This window comes from Pholcus phalangioides, unplaced genomic scaffold (genome assembly GCF_987345545.1).
Source record: "Pholcus phalangioides strain wild (caught in Gottingen) unplaced genomic scaffold, Ppha-v1.0 ptg000003l_1, whole genome shotgun sequence".
Classification (NCBI taxonomy): domain Eukaryota; kingdom Metazoa; phylum Arthropoda; class Arachnida; order Araneae; family Pholcidae; genus Pholcus; species Pholcus phalangioides.
The window spans coordinates 37,697,762-37,718,861 of NW_028301596.1; the positions used below are offsets into that span (position 1 = coordinate 37,697,762).

General features: G+C 37.1%; 1 protein-coding gene across 4 annotated transcripts in view; it reads right to left on the reverse strand.

Moving 5' to 3' along the window:
* Nucleotides 1-21,100, reverse strand: part of LOC149088496 (rho guanine nucleotide exchange factor 17-like) — a 208,340-nt gene that overhangs the window by 70,074 nt on the left and 117,166 nt on the right. For all 4 annotated transcript variants that reach the window (XM_089247790.1, XM_089247783.1, XM_089247775.1 and 1 more), the window contains exon 2: nt 16,553-16,630. In XM_089247790.1, the coding sequence (XP_089103916.1) occupies nt 16,553-16,630 (78 nt within the window). The remainder of the gene's footprint in view (nt 1-16,552; nt 16,631-21,100) is intronic.

Genomic DNA, 21,100 nt, shown 5'->3' on the forward strand with positions numbered 1-21,100 from the left:
CTCAATATTGATGTCTAGAATCATTGGAAAATGTGGTCGAAGGTTTTATTAGATTATTATATCGGACTATGGACATTTATTTTCTTTCAGACGCGTTACGTTACATTACTTACGTTGTATGGGTGCGTAGTTTTCTGTTCTGAGTTATCTACAGATGTAACTATTAGGGACACCACTCTTCTCACACATGGGTGGAGATATGGAGGCGGCAACCCCCCCCCCTAGCGCTATTGACGAAGCCGAATGATCTAACGTAATGAATCGGTATCATTATCATGACTTCCCAGCTTTCATTATCGTGTGCCCCCCCTCCTCCTCGCCTTTCATGCCTAACTCTGCCTATGTCTTCACACAAATTTTCAATCAGGAAGTTTCCCGTTCACCATAACCCGTTGTGACCTATCCCACAACCATGATTCTAGCAAATTCAACAAGTTGCACTCAATGTCATATAAGCGCTTCAAGAGTTTACCATGTTGGACCTGATTAAAATGCCTTCTGGAAATCAAGATAAACAACATCGACGTTTTTGTCTTTTCCCAAAACTTAAGTCACGTGATCATAGAAGCAAAGGATGCTGGTTACACATGTCTTGCCCCTTTCTGTACTTATGCTGATTATCCGACAAAATATTATTCTCGGCTATCAACTTCACCAATTGCATTTTGACAAAAATTTCCAAAATTTTCGAGAGGGAACTCGTCAAACTCACTGGACGATAATTGGATATCTACTACACTATTAATATCTCTATTACCCTTTTTAAATATTAGAAGCACATTAGCAAGCTTCGAATGTCTTGTGCAAGATCAGCAACACTACTTCTGGAAATCTGTGTAAAACTGGCCCCAACAATTCATTTGCACATTCCCCTATAAGAACCCTAAGATAAATATTATATGGTCCTGGTGCTTTGCTTGCACATACACTTTTTAGAAGTTTGAGGACTTCCACATCATTCACTGGAATATCATCGGTGAAGATGAGAAACCCGTACTTTGGATATCGCCTTCTCGGTTAAAAACTGACGTGAGAAAGTCATTGAAAGCACTACACATGCCTACATTGTTCTCTCTGCCCTAGATCCTTCTATGGGGGGGGGGGGGTGTCTCCTTAAATCCATTGTTGACATACTTGAAAAATGATTTTTGGTCCACACACCAATGTACTTTTTCATTTCGTTTTAGGCTTAATTCAGCTGAAGTATACCGTTCCTATGGGATACTTTGCACCAATATATTAAAGAAATTCATAAAAATTAAAAAAAAATTGTGATGGCTTTTTTATGGCAATATAACTGTTTTCAGATTTTGTCTTAGAATATATCAAACACAATTTTATATATTCATATGCATAGCAGGGTTTTCTCATAATGAATTCTCAAAAACGGTGCAAAGTAGCCCCATGTTACGTTAACATTCACGATCAGGGGAGCCATTTATATCCACATTACATGAAATTAATGTATTGTACCATTACCATATATAATACAATATGTATATTACTTCAATATGTTCATTGGATCATGATATATTCAGAACCATACAATAACAATCGAGCACTTGGATTTTTTTTTTGCGTGGGGATCTCAGGACATATAGTCATCTTTATCGGATGGAACTAATAAAAAGGGATATTGATTACCACACACAGGAGCATATGATTCTGGCATATCCAATCTCTCGATTCTTCCATCTAGTTCTAATTTATAAATGACTTCATGAACCCAATCGGGAGTGTGTACATAAAGGGAAAACATATAACTATTCCGTGGGCGTACCACCCGGTAAAGATATCATCTTGCAATGGCTCTATATTGAGAGAGGTAAGTAAGCAATCGATACCCGAGCGTGTCTTTCATTTTCTCACATCGAGTCTGTTTACCGAAGAAACCGATTCTCGGTACTTTGTGTTCCCACGAGGATAAAAAGGGCAACCAAAAAAAAAAAAAACCAGAAAAAATACCAACAAAAATTTCTTTAACGACGAATGTGACGACGGCTCGTAAAACGTGTAAGGAATTTCTTATGAATTTTTCTGATAAGTAAACGAAAACTCCATCTATAGGTTCATGAGCCATTACTTACGACTCACTGAGCGATCTTTTTTTTTTTTTTTATCATTATTACTCGATTTTTCAAATCGATATCATACAAAAATGAACTGGAGGGATATAGCGATTGGATAATAAATCTGTACGTCAGAACCATACCATCGTATGCTCATCTGAGTGATTTTACAGCATGAAGATAAAACAATAATTTATCTCATTATTTTTTTAATTTCTCGAAAAGTATTTCAATTAAAAAGTATTTTAGTTAAAATACAATACTATATGGCCCTAAACAACAGAATGAGAACTACAAGAATACAGCAATGTCTCGAAATTGAGGAAAATGGATATACGCGATAGTACGGTTCTGAAGTACAGAAATATTGATTATGATGGGTAAGTTTTATATTTTATCGGAATTCCCTTGAGAAAAGTGGATCTGATTAGCTTAGCCAATGAATATATTCATTAAACCTTTATTTACTGAGCAAGGAAAAAACATGGCTATCTCGGGTAAACCTCCGATACATGGGATACATGGATTACTTCATCCTTATATTCCCAAGAGGCTTACGTCATACATATCTGATATATACGAATACATCAACTGCATTGGAAAAAAAGAAAAAGAATCAATCATGTATACTATGAGGTCTATTTATATTGTTACGATCTGTAGGCGATAGACGGCGCGATTTGTTCGATGGCTCTCAGAAATATCGAAATCGGTTGATGCCGGTTTCGGTTCATCGGAGGAAGATGCTATTGGTGAGAACATTCCAGAAAGTCCCGCCACTACAGACATTGGTTCAACCCCTCCGTACGGTGGCGCCGCCGACTAGGAAACTGTAAGATAGAATTTTGTAGAATGTTCTATTTCTCGAAGTTTCTGTCGGGGTTATAAATAGTGCGGCGCTCACAAGATGGCGGGCTAGACAGGCTCAGACGGGCACAAGGAGATTCAGTCAGTCGTATTTAAACTTTGCGAGAAAGTTGCTAGCTCTTCGATTAGCTTGTAAATACGTATAAATTGCTGTTCTGTAAATAAATCTGTGTTTGTCCGTCGAACCGCTTCTTGTTTTGCAACCTCGAAGTCTTGTGGAAAATTATCCGCAACAATATCCTAGAAGAATGTGAAACCCTGATCTTAAGGATGCATGTACCATAAAGGTTTACCCTAATGCAAAACCTTGCTCTTCGTTCACATGTGCAGAGATTGCGGTACCTTAGGGAGTGCTAGCACCCGCTTGACGACTTTTTTCCTTCGTAAGGAAAGGAATGGAGAGCAGTAATTGGTGAAAATTCTTGAAGCAGGTTTTAAACCCGCTTTTTCCATTTCCCATGTGAACGGGGCTTATGAGGTCTATATCCTACACGAATGGGAAACCCTGCCTTTGAGGATGCATGTACCATGAGGTTTGCATCCTACAAGAATGTGAAACCACCCATGAATGTGAATGCGTGACACTAATCACTAATGGTGAAGATGTTCATGCGCGCATGAATGCCTACGAGCATGTATTACTTAATCGTTGATGTCACGCATGAATCATTGGGAGGATCCTCGGAAACACATCTATGAGGACTAATAGTACTCCTTACACACTCCTCGTAAGCATAGATGTTTGAGGACAGGACTAGTACTACTCCTTACACGCCACACTCCATACATGTTTGAGGACTGACATCTGTGACGCTAGTGACGTCCTACTACGATTGACTGAGAGTCAACGCCTTCCTTTCACACATTTCACAATCGGATTAAGTCGAAGATTTTTCCTTTCATCCTATAGTACGAAACTTTTCAATTTCATCATGTTCTAAACGAGTTCGAATAAAGCGAGAAAAAAAAAAAAACAAACAAGAAATGTGGAAAAGATGGAAAAAAATGTATTTCTCCTGCGAAAATGTATAAGGAAAAATATAACGTATGTTTGATCCAACCTGGCATTGATATATTTTTCTTTCTTTCTTTTTCAAATCACATTCAGTGTCAAGTTTCACGTCCGCTCACATCGAATTGGCACATAGTAAACGAGTTTATTGAAACAGCTTGAAGTCAAACGCGGAACCTTTTATACGTTTCAATAGTTCCTGAAGGCATTACATTTATTTTTTCTAAGGGAAACAAAATAATATAGAAATTCTCAGAAATTTAGAAAATAACATACTTTCGTGGAAAATGTGAAAAAAATGTATATAAATACAAGAAATTCCTTGAAACAACGTAGAATTTTTGAACAGAAATATTCGAGTTTATTAATTTGCGTATCAAACCGGCATTTTCTTTAATTTGTCGCGTGCACTCTTAAAATGCTAATATAAGTTGTATCAAATATTAAGAGTATAGTTATAGCTTCATTATCGAGAACATTTTGATCGATACGGCTTTCATATCTGTTTTCTTTGATTTTCCAGGGAAAAACCGTTTTCATTCCTCCCCCCGTTCCCAAGTTGTTGATACACTTACACTGTGCATTGAAAAGATGAAAATCACTCATTATCTATATTACTCCATTAGATTATTCGTAGTTAATCAGCGCAAATATCGCTTCGCCATAATTAAGAGCCAAGTGTCAAGAACGCTTGTAGTTGAGGAGAAGCAGGTTCGATAATGAGCTATACTTAACGTAATTGTATGTTTGTATGTAAAGGGTACATCAAGTGAAAATTCTGCAAGAACGTTTTAAATGTTGAAATTAACTAAGAAATATGCTATGAAATTATCACATTGTACAAACAATTGAATTGATAATTTCAGCTGTGAAGTTTAAGAGCATGGCAGGGTGTCCCATAAATTTGGACAGATTAAAAAAGGAAAAAACATGGAAAAATTGGAAAATTGACGCACCAGGATGCTGTTTGTGCTCTTAGACTTGTCAGAGAGTCGGTGTTTTTCTGACGCAAGAAAAAAAAAATTAGTTGAAATTATTGGCAATAGGTAGCGCTGCACTCCTGAATGTGTGCATTGATTTAACTAATCAATTACAATAGCACACACACGCACGAACGCACCCAACTGGGCAAGATACAAACCTACGCTGGGATCATTTGATAATTTTTGTCGCACCACGGTCATTTTCTGCACACGAGAGCTAATTAGACCGGGACCTACAATTTATTACCGATTCCGAACGGCAGGCTTGTTTTTATACTCATCGAGAGGTTGGTGCGATAACCCCTCGATGGGGGACTCCCTGCGGTAGCAATTTTTTGCTGCTGAACCTAGGCTGGGAACTCCCAATAAATAAACCGGACTTGTAGTCATTATGCGCGAAAAACAATGTCGCTTATCGGAGCCCTTTCACAGTCTACAGGTGTCTCGTACACCTATGCATACATGTGGGTCCAATGTCATATGTCCACAAGACACATTTACAGGGTGGACAGCTAGCACTTTACGCATTCTTGTCACTCTGAGTGTGTTCTCAAAATAGGCAATATCGGCCCTGGGGTGATGGGAAGGTCCGGGGGAGGGGAGGGGGCAGTAGCTCAGAGTTTAGTTTAAGATTCTACAGGTTGACTTTTATTGGGAGGCGTTGAGAAAAAAAAATCGAAGAAGAGTTGATGGAACGAAAAGTTTGTGTGGGAAACTTAAGCGGATTGCGCAAATTCTGTAATTATGCATACCATTTGAATGCCGAATTTCGCCTTTCAAAATATTTAGCCTATTTGAAATCGTGTCTCAAAAAGTGTTTTGGCTCCGCGTCCAACGAATTCGTTACGACGGCACTTTTAACGTATTGAATGCACGGCATAACTATTATGTCTGTGTGAATTTGGAAATTATCATTATTCTAGATGTAGCACTACAGATTTCAGTGGCCACATCTCTTTAATGATTTATTTTTTCTAATTTAATCGATTTTTTTTTAATGTTTAGTAGCTATTTTCGCAAAATTGTCGGCACCCACGGCAAAACATTCGGATGGCCATATTTGGCCCTGGGGTCATAGGTTTAAGGCCCGTGATTTAATGTTTTTAGATAGGAAAAAGTGAATTTTTGGTCAAAGTTACCCAAATGCAAGTAACATTTGCACAGAATATTTTTTAATTAACAAAAAAAATCTGTTTATTACTTTCATATGCATAATATAAAGTAAGATGACCTATCAATATAATAATAATAAAAAAAATCATTTGATCATTTTTGTCGCTCACATCACAGTCATTTTCTGCAGGGCTAATTAGACCGCGTCCCACAGTTTATTGCCGATTCCGAAAGACAGCCTTTTGTTTTTAATACACACCGAGAGATTGGTTCGCCAACCCCTAGGCGTGGGACTCCATACGGTAGCAATCTTTTTCAGCGGGTTGATATCACCGTTTCTGTTTTTACTCTTTTTGCCAGGAAACTTTTTGACAAGGATGAACCGGGTATCGAACTCGCGACACCTCTAAACACCCTTTGGTACTTCAGGCGAGTAAGTACCCCTATCGACCGGGGCCACCGCGAAAAAAAAAAAAAAGTTACCAGAACTTAAAAGTAATAAGAATATTAGGTTAATTAGAAGGTGAGAATATTTTTTTGTTTCTGAAGAGAATAAGCCAAAATAGCCAGCGCGTTTACGGTAATAAAAACCACAGAAAATTATTATCATACTCGGGATATTACGGTAAGTTTCCTTACACGGTTCGGTTAACAAATGACTTAGATATCGCGCTTTTATACCAGACAAATAATAGAAAGATAAACCTCCACATCGGACGGGAAAGCGGCATTAATTATAATTATATAGCCAAGGAAAAAAAAAATCACTAATGACAGGAGTAAAAAAATTTTGAATGATAATGATCAGTGACGGGCGCATATTCATTTCCTACCATAAGGTATAAAACACGCCGAAAAATACGCATTTCTCCAATTAACACATGTAAAAAAACACAAAACAAGGCTTCATTACAGAGAGAGATGAAATATAGTATTTTTCCACAGCTCTTAAAGCAACTGCACCTGTTTCCGACAACAACAGCGAGACGGTAAAACTTAATTATAGTCGTTTATATTTCGCACAATGCTCATCATTTATTATGCGAGACTGTAATTAAGACACCGTAACACGTAGTTGTAGGTTCCATTTCCCTTTTATAACAAATGTTGGGTGTTTTTTTTTCTTTTCCCTAACGTTCTAACGAACGTCCTTACACGTGCCGTGAGTATCAGTTTTCGAGAGAAATACTATATATATTATCAAGCGTTTCTCTCAACCTATGGCAAACTCGATAAAATTATTCTCCCGTTGTTGTTGATATTAGTAACATCCATGTGGGTTCAATTAAAATTATGCCTTAGGTTCGTACTCTCATGTTCACCATGCATCACTGAGGAGGATGCGGGAAATCCGGGATATCGCTGAATTTTGCCAAAAGTTTCAATTTATTGCTTCGAATTCAATTTGCTAACCTCTGCTTAAATTGCTGAAGGGAGTGGACGTGAGATTCCGCAGCAAATCGCAGTTAACAAAAATGCGCAGTATTTCACGGAGGAAGCATTCAAAAATGAGATATATAACGATAAATAATCTCATTAAGATAAATACGGTAATACCTGCTTATCTTAAATAAAAATCCGTGAAATACGGGACATCACCGATTTTCATCAAGAAACATCGCCAAAAGCAAGGACTTAATTAATATTAAGCAAGCTTTAATAACCAACCGTAATTAAAGTTGCTGAAAATTTGGCGGAAAAAAAAATGTTGAACTTGACAAATGTGTGAGATGAATATTTTTAATTTTTTCTACAATTATCATAGTATAATTTATACTAATATAAAAACGCTGTGCGTGTATTACGATTTTAGTAATTATTACAAATTCAAATGAGTATCGTTGAAAAAACGGGACAAATGTATACAAACAAAATCAGAACGAAAATTACAGGTATGTCCCGTAATACGGGACGCAAGTGGTCCGTCAAATCGTTTCAGGCACTTTACTGGTACTTCTTTTCGGAACGGTTTAGAAACACAAACGTAGTATAATTTTATTCTTTATTTCTGAAAAATGCTCTAAAATTTTTCTTCTCAAAATGCTCTAAAATTTTTCTTCTCAAAATGCTCTAAAATTTTTCTTCTCAAAATGCTCTAAAATTTTTCTTCTCAAAATGCTCTAAAATTTTTCTTCTCAAAATGCTCTGAAATTTTTCTTCTCAAAATGCTCTAAAATTTTTCTTCTGAAAAATATTCTCTTTAATGACATTTCAGTATCATTATAATATCAATTTCAGGTCTCTTAGTTTGAAAAATATGTGTTTCAACAAGCTTAGCGCCTTATTTATACACCAAGAAGCACCAAATTGGAACGGTCATTTTTTGTCCTCCGCGTCTGCAATTTTATTGTAAAGCATGAATTTTATCTTCGCTCTGTAGGCATACAACAATGAATTGTAGCATGCATTTTACTGTGTGATTTCATTTTCATGATAATTTTGGCAAAAAAAAGTTGAAAATGATGAAAAATTTGCAAATTTGTGCCATAAAAACAGGTTTAAAATTTTTTTTCATCAATGTCTACTCATGATACAAAATGCATGATATAATTCACTGATATGCCTACAGAGTAAAAAAAAAAAAAAAATGATGCTTTTCAATGGCATTTTGAGACGCAGGAGACCTAAAATTGTTATTATATTGATACTGAAATGTCATTAAAGCATTTTTAAGAGGAAGAAATATAGTGTAATATAAGACATTTTCATTGAAACATCACGTGTCCCCTTAAAAACTAAGTAATAAAATTATATAAAGAAATCACAATGGCTTTACGCGCTAATTCTTTGTGTTGTAACTCTATTCTATTCTGTCATAAAAATACATCTTTATTATTTAGTTTTAAGGCATTGTGTATATGAACATCTCCCGATGTGCGCCAGTGTTGAGGAAACTAGAGACTGGGATTTGTACTTTTTATATTCCCGATAGGATTTCAGTGCTACATCGGCTCTAGGTTTTGAATAAGATCAACGAATGTGATCTTGCTTTATATTTTTCCCAGCTGGAAGCACCTGACAATGTTCTTTCCGAATTATATCAACCAAGCTTGTCGATTTGAATTTGAAAAAAAAATTTGCATAATTCGATTGATGTGGAATACGCGTATATGTAAGCGATGAGTTTATCGTGAAATATTTTGGAATCCTTGACGCGTCCTATTGATATGAGGAGAATGTCTCACAATATTTCATCTGCAGCAGGTTTTTTGGCTACCGGGATATTATTGAAATCTCGGATAAATTTATGTAAATCAGTTGACGTTTGGGTTTAAGGACAAGGTTTCCATTGGTGGCTTGCGTTTATTGTATCTAGTAGCATTTCATTTTGCATCAGCTGATGCATTGTTGGACATATGATTCCGTTCTGATTCACACATCCATCATAAATACCGCTGCTTCTTCGCAAAGGTGTTTTTTTCCTGGGGTAGTTTTCATTCTCCTCTGAATTCTCATCATAACCCCATCACCGCTTCAGGGTTTTTCCTCACCCAATCTTTGGCAACGTCTGAAAAGTTTTCTCTTCGGTGAATATTTGGCATTTTTACAGCATTCATAAGCTCGTGAATATGTCTACTTGCATAACAAACAATTTATCGGAGAAAATGACAAAAATATTTGACGAAAGAAGCTGAGCATCTGCTGGCCGACACCCGCAGATAAGAATGAATGTAAAAAAAGTCTCCCGCGCGGATTACACCGTATTAGATGCATAAAGGGACTCTCAGAAGAATTTTGATCATACAAAAACCAATTGTGACAATGGTGGAAGTTATTATACGGTGAGTGTGACCCTCTCCCTTTTTTCTAGGTATATCCGTTCGTATCTCCGTTGCTAAGAAAGAATTAAAAAAGCTTTGGTGTGCAACATGGTAACTTTGGTTACAACATGATAATTCAAGAAAAGTTGGGAAATCTTTAAGCTTTTGATTTATTCATATTTGAGATATGGGAGCAGAAAGAGCGCGCTGGGTCCATCCGTCTTTCAAGTGTTAGTGTGTGCAATGACTGCTATTTCACCACACACACACTAACTTTGACCCATATCGCTATATTGCAATTTACTGCCATTAATGACATGGGTAGGAAATAAAGGCGCTATCTATCGGTGGTCGCCCCAGACTCGTTAGGGAAAATATACGAGCATTTTATCACCACGCCACTTGAACGCTGCAATGACAACTGTCACAGGAACTGAAAAACATGCTAATTTTGCATATGAAATTGGCAATAAGTTTTTTTTTCCGCTAAAATATTTATGATAGAGAGAGAGAGAAAAATAACATTCAATTTCTTAAATTTATACCATATCCAAACCAAAACTACATTCGTTTTATCCAAAACAAAACGACCCTCCCCCCCTTTAAGAAAGGTAGTCGCCGTATTTCAATCCTTGAAATGTTTTCTTTACGTTCTAACGTATGTATGTCTTTACACGTGTGTTGAGTATCAGTTTACGCGAGAAATATGCAATTTAATTTTCTTCATTTTTATATTTACTTCTTCTTGTAATTGGAATTCATACGGCAGTTGATCTCACCAACGATAACGTCGTTTCTTGCGAAATTTTCTTTAAACGATGTATTTTTCCTCTTCGTATCTTATCGAATTACCAGTGGAAAAGTATATTTTGTGTGTATATTCCAAGGTCATCTCATCATTTTCAAAGTGAAGAAATTCCTTTTTAATGATTAAGCGAGAGGGGGGGGGGGGATATTGTCGGTTACCATGGAAATAAGTACAGGTGAAGGTCAAAATATTGGTTCAAACAACACAGACAGACATTTGATCTGGAAAACGAGAAAAAACTATATATCTTGAGAATTCTTTCTTACCTTGAAAATGAAATGTTATCTGATTCGACATGATGACAACAAACATTTTTCTATATGGTTGTGAAAAGGATTTCGAAATGAATAACAATTTTGTTGTAGGAATAAACTTCGCCTTTTTTCTTTCTCATTCTAACATCATCTGCATAATGGGGGGGAATTTCAACTTTTTTGCTTATGTGATGTTGCATAAATATAATGCCATAAAGTTTAACCATGTCATTCTGTTTCCATTATTTAAAAAATCATGTTTGTCAAGTTTTTTCGTGGAAGATTCAGTTTCTTGTGTTTGATTATTTATACCGAGGATGTAAATTTCTGAATAGTTTAGAAACTTATACGAAAATGGAATAAACTTTCATGAATAAAATTATTATTAACAAATATTGAAGGGATTTTTACTGTCGGGACCGGTGTTATTTGAATGTGGTTTTCGAAAAACATTCTCACCGGGGAAGAAGGTAGATAGTTTTTGGTATGGAAAAAAAAAAATTACTTCAAATTTTTGTCAATAGAAGGTGCTGCATGGAAGCAAATCACATAATTCTGGAACTGAACCTTTCTTCAATCTCTGCTGTGTACGAAATATTTATGTTATGGTCTTTTATATTTGAATTTCAATAAACTGTCTCAATTAATTTTAATTTTTAAAACTACGGGGTGGCTGTGAAGGGGGGGGGGTAGGAGGTTCCAAAAATAGACATACCCATATTCACTCTAAACCTCAGTTTCCCAACCTTTTTTTGTCTCATCTCCAACTTTTTCAGAAATCATTTTCTCCCATTTCCTCCAAACGAAATCTAACCCGTAGGATTCTATGTAATACACGTAGCTTCTACTGCCTCCCGGAACATTCCACCGCCCCCAGGGGGTGTTAACGCACATCTTGGGAATCACTGCTCTAAACCATAGTTTCCCAACCTTTTTGTCCCATCGCCCCTTTTTCTTCAGAAATGTTTTTTCTGCCATCAACCCCCCCCCCCTCCCAACGCAATCTAACCCATAGGATCCTATGTAATATCCGTAGCTTCTACCGCAACCCTGGAACATTCCATCGCCCCCAGGAGGCGTTAACGCCCACTTTGGGAATCACTGCTCTAACTCAAGAATTTTACCCTTGACTTAACGTGAAATCAACATTGACACAAATAAACCATACAAGAGTCAACAATTTAAATGAGTACATTGAATTTTTAATGAATATGAAAACTATTAAAAACATGGGGCCCCAGTTAGATAATTTAAAATTAAATCTCATGAATTTGCATAATAATCGAAACATGTGAAGCTAAATTATGTGGGAAATAAACCTCGAAGTGAATTACCTACGGGGAAAGGAAAATCAAACATAGCTTACAGGTATGTCTTTTTCTCTCGGGCGGTCTGGCAAAGACTAGAGCATCCTCAGGAACGATCGATGTTCAGCCCGTGGGGCGGTTCGGGGAGCATCAGGAGAGCCATCAGGAAGGAACAGAGAAGGATCGGAGACGTGTTCCATATCAGTTGAGCGACCCGCAGGAAAGCTGGAGAGTCATCTGGGAGGAGCAGGGGGAGGGGGGGGGGAGTTCTGTGACGTGTTCCGTCAGTTGAGCGATTCCACAGGATCAGCTGGAGAGCCATTTGGGAGGAGCGGGGGTGGTGGTGTTCTGTGAAGTGTTCCGTCAGTTGAGGGATTCCACAGGATCACCTGGAGAGTTATCTGGGAGGAGTAAGAGATGGGGGGGGGGTTCTGTGACGTGTTCCGTCAGTTGAGCGATTCCGCAGGATCAGCTGGAGAGTCATCTGGGAGCAGTAGAGAGGGGGGCGGGGAGATCAAGGATGCGTACCGTCCGTAGAGGCCTGAGAGCTATAGCGCAATCTACCTATGATCAGGACTGCCAGGTAGAGGAACCATAGGAAAAACTCGTAAGGTGGGATCCCCTTCATTTTTGGGAGGCCAGTCAGCGAAGACCTCCAACGCGTGATAATACGTCTGTCCTCGTTCACCACCAACCGGAAAATGCCTCGAATTTTCGGAATTTCCTGACTCTCTTCGACTTTCCTGGCCCTCCCATTGTTCGTAGTGGGATCAAGTGACCACTTACGTTAGGCAATTGGAAAACAGAATTAAGGGAGCGAAAATAACTTACTTTTTGCACGAGGACACGAAATAAGTTATAATAGCAATGATTACGACGATTTTCATCAACTTCAATACAACATATTAATGTGTGGTACATGTCCTTAACCATGGCACAAACTTCGATAGGGAATTTAACGTGTGGTATATGCAAATATGAAATAATACACACCTCCATATTTTAAATTTTTAACCAATCTTTGTGTTATTCATATCCCTAGTTGCACAACAATATCGTTAGGATATCGTGTCGATATCGATCCGACGTCGAAAAGTCGAGTGAATACCGAACGTCGAAAAGAGTTCCAAAATTTTTACGTGTCCGATATCAAACGATATAGTAAAAATGTATTCATTCAATAAACGCTGAAACATCTTTTTTTCTCCTAAAAATAGTATAGTTTTACTCTCATTTTTACAGCATTTCGTTTCGAAGGAGGATGTCTTGTACGATAATTAGTCACTTTTGAATTAATCCAAATTTCTCTAAATCGAACTACGCCGACAAATGTATGCCATTTACACGCCGAACGGTATTGAAACCTCTACGTCGATGTACTCTACTGGGGATGTTCACAAACTTTAATTTTTCCAATTCTGCAAAACATTTGTAAAGCATCTGCTTGCGATTTGAGACGAGGTAAAAGAACTTCACCGATAGTGTCAATGTCAACATTTCAATAAAATCTCTCTATATATTATAATCATACTCTTTTCGCATTTTATAGGACTCTATTTTCAAATTTCCAATTATTTGCTTTCTTGCAGCGCTCTCTATCAACAAAAATTTTGAATAATGTTGTTTCTGTATGAAAAAAAAAAAAACTCCTTCCGTGGGTTAGTTTTATCTTTCTTGCAAACAGCATTCAAATATAGCAATTCCTTCAATTTTTGTAAATTTGTAAACTATTTATGAATTTTTCGGACACTGAAGTATGCAGTACTTTTCATGAAAGATTGTTTATATTAAGTCATAAATAAAATTTTAATATTAATTTACAATATTGTTTATACGTACTGTAAATGCGCGTACCACCAGTTCGTTGAATTGGCTGGTGGTACGGTACATTTCCATAATTCACTTTTATTGGAAGTTGCTCTTGGCATATTCCAGATCCTAAAAGTGACTCGAAGCGCATTCCTAGATCACCTAAATTGTCCGCGACACTTTTATGGGTCACTCAAGCGGCCCACGCTACGCTTTCAAATCACCTGAGTGACTTGCGGCACATTTCCAGATTACTCAAATAGGTAATTCTAGGGACCGCGGCACATTTTCAGATCATCTGAATGGTGCGAGGTATATGTCTAGATATCCCAAGTGGGTCGCATGCTCGAAGCGATTGAGTACTCTTGGACTACTTTTACAGGGCGTAGGATATTTTACTGAAGAACCGTTGGTCCTAGAGGCATACTTCCAACTAGTAAAGGTGTGTAAATAACGTATAGTACTCAGGTGTGTGTCATTCATGCTGCAAGGGCTTGTATAGCTATCAAAATTTAAAAAAAAACTTTTTATACAGTTCCTATGTGCCCGAAACCCAATCAGAAAGTTGTTGCCCCGTCTCTCTTGATGTGAAAAAAATACACGTTTCTAAGTGGAATATATTCACTGAGATATTTGAATTCGAAAAACAGGGAGGCTGAGGGGAAAACAGCTCTAAATGGTGATAAAACGGTTTTTTCGGATTTTTAGAGCGGTTTTTCCCCCAACTTTCCACCGTTTTTCGAATTCGAATATCTCAGTGAATATTGCACTTAGAAACGTCGAACTGTTTTTGTTGGCATCGGGAGAGACAGGGCAACAACTTCCTAACGGGGGTTTTGAGCACAGGGGTATAATCTCTTCCTCAGGGTATAAAAAGTTGACATTTTTATTTTAATGACTATAGAACCCCCTGCAACATATACTACACGTTATTTGGATAGTTTTTCTAATTGGAAGCATACATCCAGGATCAACGGCTGGCCATTGAAATACCATACCCTGTACATACATTAAATATCTGAAAGAAAGATATTTCCTACCAAAAAAAGATGTTTTCACCTGATGCCAAAATAAAAAAAAAATCCACGTTTTTAAGTGCAATATTCACTGAGATATTCGAGTTCGAGGGAAACGGAGGAAATTTGGGGAAAGGACAGCGCGTTAAATGCGGGTAAAACGGGTTTTCCGCATTTAACGCTGTTCTTTTCCAAAATTTCCTCTGTTTTTCGAATATCTCTGTGAATATTGCACATAGAAACGTGGAATTTTTTTTTTTTGTTGGCATCAGGAGAGACAAGGTAGAAACTTTCTAACAGAAGAACACGAATAAAAATTTAGATTTCTTATTTTGCTACACACTGTATTTCCACTCTCGAAACCGACACAAGGTAATTTTTGAACGTCTGTTGAGCATTTTTTAAATTGAAATCATACTTCTACGACGGACGCGCGGTTGATGAGATATAAAGGCCGTATTTACAGCACTTTCAGAACACTCTGTGTATGTATATATACGTATATTCCCGTGACCTAGCGATGCTAACCCTGCATATATATATATATAAATTATATATATATGAATAAAAACCGGAAAAATAACCGAAATGAAAAATGGTTTGCAGGGTTAGCATCGCTAGGTCAAGGGAATTTTTTTACGACGGGGAAAAACACTCAAAAACAGCCGATAGCTGGCGCTGACGTACAAAATTACAAATGATACGCAAATAACGAAAACAGAATGCCTCCAAATCGTTTATTACAGCAGTATGTTTTCCACATGACCACCACCACTACATTGCAGGCGAGTCACAAATCCAGCAACGGCAGAGTGCAAGCAGGGTCCACATGCACGGTTGTGGCACAACGCTGAACTGGTTGTGGATCAGGATCGCAAGTTCTTATAACCGTCTCATTTGCATATTTCCACCGAAGTCGCTCGTATCAGCGCCACCTATCAGCAGTTTTTTGAGTTATTTTTGTTCCTCAAATGAAAAAATTCCCGTGACCTAGCGGTGCTAATCCTGCAAACCGTTTTTCATTTCGGTTATTTTTCCGGTTTTTATTCATTTCTAAAATTTCGACTGACTTTTTGCCCACACTGTATTTTGTTCAGGCGCGCCGCGTTAGAGAATCACGGTTCTCAATATCATAAAATGAAAATCACCGGAATTCCTCGCCATCTGCTGGAAATAAATTAATTTATATTTCCTTATGATATATTTGAAATATTCATCTCATGCATAATTTACACGGCGCTGATTGGCGGAGCCTTCTGTTCGATGTGCGACTAACGTCGTTATTCAATTCAGCTGAAACATGTTGAATATTCAAAAGATTATGATGAATACGTTATAATGAACATGTGCATGAATTTACGTCCTCGCTTTATGAAAATAGGACATGCTTTTTTGTAAAAAAAAAACTATTCAATCACCAATTTTTTCTTTGTTAACCTCAGAAATGAGTTTTTAACCTTCTCATATATTACATGAATTATTTAACAGTTCATAATCATCATTGAGATTATGCGTTGAAATATATCAATTGACGGTGTATCAGTACCACTTACCTTCACTACGATCTGCAGAGACTCTACGTACGATTTTTCCGTTTCGTACAGTTCACCAACTACGTGAGTACGGGTGTCCTATCATCAAAAGAAAAATACATAACTGTAAAAACATGTTTCATTACATATACATTTATTTTAATGTGATAAATTCGGTTATTGGGACTAACCGCTGAGAAGTTTGGTAAGTTTGATAAATTTATCTAAATTTATCACTTTTACCGTCGATTATGCATAGTTACCCGAGCGTCGTGGGAAAGTTTGATGAATTCTCCTAAATTTATCACTTTCTCCGGTGATTATGCATAACACCCACGAGTCGCGTCGTTGGTAAACATGATAAATCGTACTATATGATGTACTATATAATATACATAATTCCCATATGCATTTAATAATTTTATCAAGGTACGATCACAAAATTTGCTATTATATCGGGGTACGATGATGAAATTTGTGGATCCAGAATATATTCATCATCTATAGAATCATTTCGAATTTTTTTTCACATTTATCAAATTCACCAATTGCACTGGGGCATTATGTGTAAACACAAGAGGCAGTAAATTTCAAGTATTTATCGAATTTACCAACGACGCTTGGGTGTAAATACGAGATTACACTATAAAAGTTTCATGAAAGTCATTTTATAAAACTTGAAAAATGCAACCAATAAGCGTTCAACAGTCTTATTGGTTGTTTTTTCACGTTTTGAAAAAGATATTTTATCAAACTTTTATAGTCTAATTTCGGCCTTAAGGCCGGGATTACACTATAAAAGTTTTGTAAAAGCTCTTTGATAAAACTCGAAAAATTCAACCAATAAGATCACCGGTTGCATTTACTCGAATGCAACCGATGCGCCTAGGGGTCATTCAAGTATTACGTAAGCATCGAACAGAGGGGAGGGGGAGTTTCGGATTTGCTGACTTTTGATGACAAGGGAAGGGGGGTGGGGGGTTTGAAGGTTGCTTACGTCATCAACCTCCCCTTTTTGAAGATATGAAATATTCTGAGCTGCTGACGAAATTTTGCTGACGGGGGGAGGGCGGGGTCAGTGTTTTGCTGACTTTTTCTGACAAGGGGGAAGGGGGAGTCAAAAATGGCCGAAAATCTGCTTACGTAATACTTGAATGGCCCCTTATTGGTTGTATTTTTCGAGTTTGATAAAAGAACTTTTATCAAAATTTCACAGTGTAATACCAGCCTCACAATTACCGTAACATATTCATTAAAATAACATTGTGTATGTTGTGCGCGTATTTGCGTAATTAAAACCTCTATAAATTTATCACTAATTACAGGAAAGAATCAAAAAATTGATGAATAGTTATACAGGGAGTTTAGCAAACGGGAGGGGGGTGGCATTTTAATGGCGAACCGTTGATCGTAGAGGTATACTTGTTCCAGACTCTGCCACGAAGCTGGGCTGGAAGAGATCTCGGCAACAGGATAAGTCCAGTGGCAAAGTTCTGGTGTTCATTCATTCATTCGTAGAGGTATACTTCCAATTAGAAAAAGTATCCAAATAAAACGTATATACTACTCAGATATGTCATTCAAGGGGTTGTATAGTTTATTTTAAAAAAAATTATATACAGTCCTGTTCCCCAAAATCCAGTTAGAAGATCATTGTCCTGTCTCTCCTGATGCCAACAAAAAACTTTCCACGTTTCCAAGTGCAATATTCACTGAGATATTCGAATTCGAAAAACGGAGGAAATTTACGGGGGGGGGGGGAACAGCGTTAAATTCAAATAAAACGGTTTTTCCGCATTTAGAGCTGTTCTTTAAGTGTTTCGTACCCTCTCCTTCCCTGTTAATATGATTCATTTTTGATGTTCGCCGTCTTCTCTCAAAGCTCTATAGGTGGACTTTAGGTTCCCCCATTGCATATTCTAGTCTGAATGGAAACGTAGCCTTAAAAATGTATTGGTTCGTAAAAGATGGTGGGGGAATAAAAAGCAATAGGTCTTTCATGATTCCAAAAGCAAATAAATTTCTTATAACAGATCAAATATTTATTTCCAGGAGCACAGGGTAAAATAAACTTCATTTAAGGCTCCGTGTATTGGAGCATCTTATGTTTCATAAGAGAAGAAACATAAAATAGTTATAGTGGTACACATAAATTTCAATATATCATATAGTACTATTGGATGAGTGGGAAAGTTTCGCGAGGAGGAACGAAAGATTTTATTCCTAAAGCTCCCCCCTAGAGATTGGCCAAGCACTCAATATTACATATTTACCTCAAATGTTCTTATACAATTCAAAACAAATACATCTACGGTCGACGGCAATTATTAGAATGACGGATAATGTTATAATTCGGGTATTGGTATCGATTTTGTAAAGAAAGGAACGGGTCAATATCAATATGGGAAAAAAATGTGTTTATAGTTATCGAGACTTTGGATAATGTTATCAATTTTTTTTCTAATAAAATATACATCTGCGGTCGACGTCAATTATTAGAATGACGGATAATGTTATCATTCGGGTATTGGTATCGATTTTGTAAAGACCGGAACGGGTCAATATCATAATATGAGAAAAAATGTGTTTATAGTTATCGAGACTTTGGATAATGTTATCAGTTTTTTTTCTAATCAAATATACATCTGCGGTCAACGCCAATTATTAGAATAACGGATAATGTTATCATTCGGGTATTGGTATCGATTTTGTAAAGACCGGAACGGGTCAATATCATAATATGGGAAAAAATGTGTTTATAGTTATCGAGACTTTGGATAATGTTATCAATTTTTTTTTTCTGTTGAAAGTTTCTTATTTTGAGCATTCTGATGCTTAGGAGCCGTTCAAGTATTACGTCATCATCGGGGGGAGGAGGTGGGTTCCGATTTGGTGACTTTTGATGACAAGGGGGGGGGGGTTCTGATAATGTTTACGTCATCAACCACCCTTTATGAAAATATGAGTTGGGATTCAGGGGGGCAGAGCTGATGACGAAATTTTGCTGACAAGGGGGGTGGAAGGGGGTCAGCGTTTTGCTGACTTTTACTGACAAGGGCGGGGAGGGGGTCAAAAATGGCTAAAAATTTGCTTACGTAATACTTGAACGGTCCCTAAGGTTCAACTAAACTTTTTTTTAACTTATACCAATACGAGGCCACAACAGGCAAAATGCTTAATGAGGTGCCTGAGGAAAAAGCTGCCTATAACAAATATGGATGTCAATATACACCAACCTAATTAAAAATGCAATTACACAAACTAAACATTATACGTACATGATAATACAATAGTCATATTCTAAGTATAGAGAACTTCTCGATTTACCCCCCCCCCCCACATGTTAATCGAATTTCTTTTTAAACGTGTCAATCGTGTTAGAATTTACTACCCCCTAAGCTATTCCATTTATTAACAATCCTATTAGAGAAAAAAACAAATATTCCTGTACTAACTAAACAACCCAACTCTTCCTGTTAGCGTTAGTGAGCGACCTGGTGATAGAATGAGCGTCCTAGTCAGAGAATAACAGAGTGAGCGACCTAGTTAATGAACGAGCGAGTGACAGAGTGAGCGATCAGATGATTGAGCGTGTAACAAAGTGAGCAATTTAGTGAGTTGACGATGTATTGAGTGACCCAGTGAGTGGATGACAAACTGAGCGACCTAGTGAGTTGATGATATATTGAGCGGCCCAGTGAGTGAATGACAAAGTGAGCGACCTAGTGAGTAAGTGAATGATCTATGGAGTAAATGAGCGACCCAGACATTAAGTGAGTGACCGACCTACTGAGAAAGTGGAGGGATCGAGTGAGTGAGTGATAGAATGAGCTACCTAGCGCTGACTTACTGACTCATTTTTCCAATCAGTGACTCACTTTCTCACTCATTCGCTCGCTCATTTGCTCACCCGATTATTAACTCCCGTTCATTCACTCACTCGCTCATGGCGAATCGCATGGCGTTGAATTTTCCGGACACGAAATCAATAACATAATTCGTTCAATCTCTAGCAAAAAATAAAAAATAAAAATAAAGAAGAAATTTAAAAGAAATAAATTAGGAATTTTATTTAAATAGCATCTAATATAAATTTTTGAAAAGGCGTATTATATACACATATATATATTTTCATATTATCCTTTGAAATTCCGCAGTAAAGTTGAAAATATTTCGATTATATTTCCGCATCAAGGTATCGCTCACTTGAATTTTTCCGCCCACCATCGGGTATCGTTGCCATGGCAACCGACGCCCACGTTCAAAGTCACCGGAGCCCTTTAAAATTTTCTTTCTTTCCTTATATATACACACACGGTGAAATACCTTACCCTGTGCCAATCGCTTGGAATTTTTGCGTGAAAAATTTTCTACGGAACTTTCGATTTCCCAAAAGATTTTTTAAAAAACAATATCATGTTGTTATTTTAAAGTCCTGTCCCAAAAAGTTCACACACATATATATATATATATATATACACTGGTGTAAGAAATTAAGAGAATTTGAAGACTTGGTCGATTATCTCTAGAACTACTGTACCGATTTTAATGAAATTTGATATGTACATA